This window comes from Poecilia reticulata, linkage group LG11, assembly GCF_000633615.1.
Source record: "Poecilia reticulata strain Guanapo linkage group LG11, Guppy_female_1.0+MT, whole genome shotgun sequence".
Lineage (NCBI taxonomy): Eukaryota > Metazoa > Chordata > Actinopteri > Cyprinodontiformes > Poeciliidae > Poecilia > Poecilia reticulata.
This window is the reverse complement of record NC_024341.1, coordinates 23381145-23387963: the sequence shown is the minus strand read 5'-3', so window position 1 is coordinate 23387963 and position 6819 is coordinate 23381145. Positions and strand designations below refer to the sequence as shown.

At 33.9% G+C, this 6819-nt stretch overlaps 1 protein-coding gene across 1 annotated transcript in view; it reads left to right on the top strand.

The window, feature by feature from the left end:
- Positions 1 to 2615, top strand: part of LOC103472880 (major histocompatibility complex class I-related gene protein-like) — a 19596-nt gene extending 16981 nt beyond the window's left edge. The window contains exons 5-6 of the mRNA XM_017307366.1: positions 1090 to 1392; positions 2515 to 2615. Of these exons, the coding sequence (XP_017162855.1) occupies positions 1090 to 1392; positions 2515 to 2615 (404 nt within the window). The remainder of the gene's footprint in view (positions 1 to 1089; positions 1393 to 2514) is intronic.
- Positions 2616 to 6819: the final 4204 nt, after the last annotated feature.

The window sequence follows — 6819 nt, the reverse complement described above, 5'->3', positions numbered from 1 at the left end:
AACCTAGTCAGACAAAAAGGAACAACTTCAGATCAATTTTACAAAAAACTAAAAGGAAATACAATGACAAGGTGGAAAATCAGTTCTTTACTGGTAATGCTAGGGTGGCACAGAAAGGGTTAATTGTCATGATGAGCAGAGTAAGGGAAGAAGTAGAGATCACAACATTTAGATCCTTTTGCCAAAAACCTGAGTACTTTTTATAAGTCACCCAATTTCACATGTCATGAGAAATGTCATGAGTAATACCAAAGGCCATTCTTTAATTATCCTACCTGAAGCAAAGGTTGCAGACACCATGGTAAAAGTTAAACTCAACAAAGCACCTGGACCTCATGGTTGATAAAGAGAAGAGGTGCATTGGTTGCTAGACTGACTGATAAATACAATCAGAAAACATTTGCAGCTTCAAAGTGTTATTCCAGGTTATTGTTTATTGATTGTAGTTCAGCTTTTAATTGCACAAACTGATCAAAAGGATTTGCGATATTGATATTAATAGCAACATCCTTCACTGTCTGCAGGAGTTTTAAACAGATCAGCCAGTGCAATGTGGCGACATCACTTGATTTTGTGTTATGCATAACATTTTATCTTGATGTTTTATTGTTCTTAAATTATTTTATGTTGTTAAATACCCATTTGGGGTCATACATGACTTAGGATGCAAATGTTATAGTSCTTGTACTTGAGACCTGTTTCCATTCAAATAATCAATAAAGTAAAACAAATAGTTGGTTTTCCAGCTAAACGTTTCAGGTGATAAGTTTTGCTGATGTCATGTTTTGTCTGGAACTTACATGTTCTCTGTAAATGCATGTTGTTCTGATATATATTCCAGTTTTCATTTACCATCCTAAAACATGGACATTAGGTTCAGTGATCATTTTTTTTAACTTAGCTATACAGGTTGGTGTATGAATAAGCAGTTACATAAAATGAATGCATGGATTAATATTTTGTTGCAGGCATATTAGTAGTAGTGGAGCAAAATTTCTATATTAAACATTTTACATTTAAAAATGATCACCAATCCTGGAACACTTGGATAATACTTGTGTTAAAAGTTGTCTTTGCTTCTCCTTCCAGTTTTACCCTCAGTGTTTCTCCTCCAGAAAACACCTGCCTCTCYTGTCAGCTGCCATGCAACAGGTTTCTATCCTAATAAAGCTGTCATATTCTGGAGTAGAGATGGAGAAAAGATACATGAGAATGTTGACCCCTTTGAGTTTCTCCCCAACAATGATGGGACATTTCAAATGACTGTCAACCTGAATGTTTCGTCATTCAAGAGTGAAGACTGGAGTAGGTTTAACTGCATTTTTCAGTTTTCCAATTTTCAGGAAAACATAACCATCGCACTGGATAAAGCCATTATCAAGACAAATTATGGTAAGACAGAGATTTAAATACGCATACAAGTGTTTCATGTTTGTGTTGGCTAACTGTGATTTAGATTTATTTTACAAATTTTGACAAAGTTTTTAATTAATCAAAGGTAAACTTGCATCCCTATCAGGTTAGATAAATACAAATCATAAATATCACAGGTCTTAAATAAAGGCCAAGGATCTAAAAGAACACATGGAAAGTTACAGGCAGGCAAGTGAAAAAGGAACAAAGTTTTAACTATAAACAAACTAAGAAAAACTGCACACATAAGCAATTCAAAGGCATAGGGAGCAAATGAAGAACCAAAACTTAACAGACAGACAGAAATAACTGAAAACTAAAAGGAAAACAAGATATTTTGACTGCTTATAAATTAGATTAGAAAAAAAACTAAAATTCAAGGTGTACTTATTTGCAACACCACCAAGTGTGCAGGAAAATAAAATGATGACRCCTCAAAACATTTCATAGAAATGAAAAGCTAAACAGGATGTAATTAAACTGTAAAAAATAGAAACTGGCATCAGATTGAAACCAGATTGAGCCAATGCTAAAAGATTAGATAAATAATTACAGCAAAATAGTTGTGTAAACCCTTAAACCATGACAACAAATGACATCCTTCTTATCCTTCTTACCCTTCAAACTGTCTGGCTCATCATGGAGACTTTCAAGGAGTTTACAAGCCAGAAATAACACATCTGCAATTAAAATGACTGAACCCCCGATGCAAATTGTTAGAGTTCAGAATATGTCACTCACAACGGATCTACTGACGATCTTCATTATGGATGAATATCACAGCAACTGTTCACTAATTTAAGGACAAATGGGATCTGAAGGTCAGGGACCTGTGTACGTCTGGTATGCCAGGGAGAAATACCTTTTCTGGTGTAGGTCATCTCTATCATAATCAGTGGAGTAAGAGGCTACATTTCACCTAACCATGGGAATATGTAAAATGTTTCCAAATGATCTGGGTCATACAATCTCTACACTCAACACTCCACATGTTTGAGGTGAATTACTGCTGAAGCAACTAATGATCAAYAATCACATTTCCAAAATCAATATTAAAAATTAATTAGAAAACTGTTTTCCTTTCCTTTTTTTGTTTTGTAGTTTCAGCAGGTGGCTTCTTAAGGATATTTGTGGTACCTGTCACTGGAGCTTCTTTTCTTCTGGCGYTTTCTGTATTTTGGACTAAAATAAGGAAATGGTAAATTACATGTTTGTTTATCCTATAGCATAACTACAGTTATAATTATCTCATATTTATGATAGTAAAGCAACAGTGAAATAACATCNAATCACATTTCCAAAATCAATATTAAAAATTAATTAGAAAACTGTTTTCCTTTCCTTTTTTTGTTTTGTAGTTTCAGCAGGTGGCTTCTTAAGGATATTTGTGGTACCTGTCACTGGAGCTTCTTTTCTTCTGGCGYTTTCTGTATTTTGGACTAAAATAAGGAAATGGTAAATTACATGTTTGTTTATCCTATAGCATAACTACAGTTATAATTATCTCATATTTATGATAGTAAAGCAACAGTGAAATAACATCTTTCTTCAGATTTTCAGTGATGCTAGTTTATGTAAAATAAAACATTTATTTAGTGCCAGGGTTTTATTTTATGAAATCAAAATTAACTGCACAATTAGTAAACTTTCATTTGTAACATTTTGAGTCTTTAATATTTGATTGCCACTGTATTCTCTCTCTCTCTCTCTCTCTCTCTCTCTCTGTTTCTCTCTCTCTCTCTCTCTCTCTCTGTTTCTCTCTCTCTCTCTCTCTGTTTCTCTCTCTCTCTCTCTCTCTCTCTCTCTCTCACGTAGGTTGTGTGAAAGACAACAGACTGCTTGACAACAAGAATAAGTGGACTTTGGAAATGCTGGAGTTAATAATGAAAAAAGGCTGTATCAAAGAAAACTAACTTAATGTAACCAAATAGGTTAAAAGCATAATCAAGAAATGCCGTTTGAGCATCATTGGAGAGGTGATTTTCTCACATGACAGTCCTGCTTCAGCGAGTATAAAGATCCCTAAAAGCCTGAAAGTTTCCAGGAAATCATCAAATATTATGGAGTGTTGCCTTGATTCTTTCATGCATGTTTGAGAAATCTTTTAATCTGTCATGGCAGTCATTTAGCTATGCAAAATGCTTGGTGGGACCAACTTCAAGGACAAAGATCTTCCTCAGAGCTGTAAGCGCATGCTTCTGAGCCACTATCTCATTGAGCAGCCCTTCCCCATACCCTCCCAAACTCAGCTCCTTCAGACTAGTCAGGAGCAATTAGCAAACATCTGAGTCTGCTGAGTTCATTATGGCCTCATAATGTCTTAAAGAGACAGAAACTCAATTTCAAGGTGTTACATTATGAAGTCAAATTTCTTTGAAGTCATATCTGGTACATGCTGCATTTGTATATTAGTATAAGAACTGAAGTTGTTATGCAAATATAAAAATCTATGGTTACTTGATTGTGCTATACTGTATGTGCCTTTGAACCATAAAAATTGAAACAATGACCAACATAATTTATGCTTAGGACTTTGGTGATGGCACTCATTAAAATATAATGTTTGTTCAACTGTTGACTGTGTAGTGTTTTAGCTATACTTTGTAACTTTGAGTTTTTATAATGTAAAGCACTTTGAACCGCCTTATTGCTGAAATGTGCTATACAAATAAACTTGATTGATGAATAAAATAACTCCATGTTGCTGCAAAGCACATAATGCTGCCCCTTTAATTACAATTGGCAAATGATAAATAAAAAGTACTGAAGTAATAAAAAGTACTGATATGTGACCTTCTTTGCGCCTCTTTTTTCTTTATATCACTGACCAAAGGTTCCAGGGGCAGGAAGTATCTCAGAACCTTTCCCTCACATTATGGGAAGGTTCTGGGAAGTATCCCAGAACCTTCCCCTCACATTATCAAATCATGATCATGATTATGTTTTTCAAAATAGGCCTGCAGGCGAAGAAAAATATAAGCCTAATATTTAATTTACATAAAGCTTTTTGATTTTTAAAAAAAAAAGATTGTCCTTGCAGTGGTAGGGAATAACCTCACACCAACAACCCAAACACAAAATGGTTTGGTTACCAATGTATCTTCTACTTTCAGTTCATTAAGCTGATTTAAAATTAAATAAATGTCCATTAGCCATTGTATGCACCTGTAAGGTGATATCTATTAAGGCCTACCTGTATGAAATTAACATGATTCTTTGCAGGGGCCAGTGGGACAGGCAGCACTAATGAGGGTTGCCAGTACCAGTACAGCTATAAAAGCCACAGGCAGAGCAAGGAAAATATACAGCCTCAGTTTGTTCCTCTGCTTTGGACAGGCAGCCTCCATCACTTTGATTTGAAGAAACAGTACCACTACTTTCACCTGAGAAACACCAGTTAGTCCTTCACTGCTTGACCTCTCTCATCTCTGTGGGCAGGTGATACTGCAATGTGTGCAAAATATCGATTCCAAGTTGGTATCATACTTGGATCGATGCTTTTTATAAGCTTATAAACATTTGCAAATTTTTAATACTGCTTTGGTTCCACTGCTTAAGCCATAGTGTTTTATTTAATTATCCATTATAGTCTTTGCATTATTATTATTTTCTTTAGAAAACATCAATCAGTAAGCAGTTATAAAACATATTTTCCATTAAGCCTATGTTTCTGTTCTTGTTTTTTTGTTTTTTATAAGTCTGATGTAATGTTACAATTTTAAATTTCATGTTTTCATTAATTTTATGTGAAAATTATCATAATTAACAGAAATAAATACTTTCAAAAATCAATTTGTGTGTAATTATCTGTATAATTAGCTGCAGTAATAAAGTTCCTAAAATAAAAACAATATTTTAATTTATTTTATGGATCTGTAATACACTACATTAGTTATAGTTAACTCTGACCTATCATTTGTTTGAAGTTCTCATGTATAAGCATGTTTTATTTCATCATACTATGAACAGTTTTTCTTCCACTACATCTGAAGCGTCTTATCACATTGTTATTGTACTAATTATATTATTTATCTTTTTAAATACCTATGCCTGAGTCCTTAAACCTCTCAGCCATTTACATTTTGTACAAGATCACATGGATTTGATATATTAGTAAGTGACCAACTGCTGATAATAAATATATTGAAACTCATTTCATGTTTTATGAAATGTCAGCTTAACATCAGAATAATACAAGTTTGTTGCCTCTTAGGAGGTGGAATCTAAATGTTATGATTACATCTGATTGAAAGGATATCGGGTTTAATGGTCCAATTAGTATAACTTGGCTCTCAGTTTTCTTAAAAATCAACAGAACAATAAGAACCGGTTCTGTTTGCAGCAGTGGGTTAAGCACTGCAATTTATTGATGGAAATGTTTCAAAGTGTTTTTTGTACTTTCTTCAGCAGGACACCAGAGGGCAGCACTGGACAGATAAAATCTGTATTACTTAACATTGTCGATCCAAATTTTTTCTGCTTTGATTTTGCACCAGTTCACTGAAAGCTCCACAGAATTAACTAGAAGATTCCCTGTGAGGATTGAAACATCTGGAGACATTTACTTATCATGTTTGCAGCAACACAAATCCCCAAAAATATCAGAGACAAAAAAGACTTAATGTATTGAACTATTAGGTAGACATTTCTAAACCATCTTTTTATACCTTATACATGACAAAAATAATTTCTCAACAAAAAAAGTGACCTTCGTGTACATAAATTTTAATCTTTTAAAATGTGTTAAGATCTTTTAAAATAAAGTTAAGATCTGAGATAAATTATTTTATTAGATATAAAAGTTGTAAAATAGCACAAGCAAGGGCGTAGGAACGAGTCTGTCATTGGGGGGGACGCAATCGGAAACCTGACAGATCAGTAAATAGCTTGAGCAGAAATGTCATAAACTATTATGCCATCAACACGTCAGTAATGTGTTACTCTAATCTGACCCTGGTTTCTGTAACAAGTATTCTGACACGTTACTATTTACAATCCAATAATCAGATTAGTTATGCATAGTATAATGACCGTCATTCCAGGATGAACACTCATTTTAGAATATGCCTCATAATTAGCAAGCTAAATACTCTGGTAGCACAGACAGGCTACCAGATTCTGATATATCTTATTGGTCAAAATGCACTGACAAATTGACTGGTAATTGAACTGGTTCTACTTCTTTCTAAAGCCAAAGTAAAAAACAAATAATAAAATAGGACTCGGCAGTTTTAAACTCAATGACCAATAATAAAAATAAAAATCTAAAAAACAAGTTTTGTTCTTCTTGAACATCTCTCTACATCAGTGCAACAGTTTGATCTACAAAATAAGTAAAAATGATACTTTTCACAGACCTTTAGCTCCTCACTGTTAACTCAGTCTCACTTTCCAGCTCTGCATTCA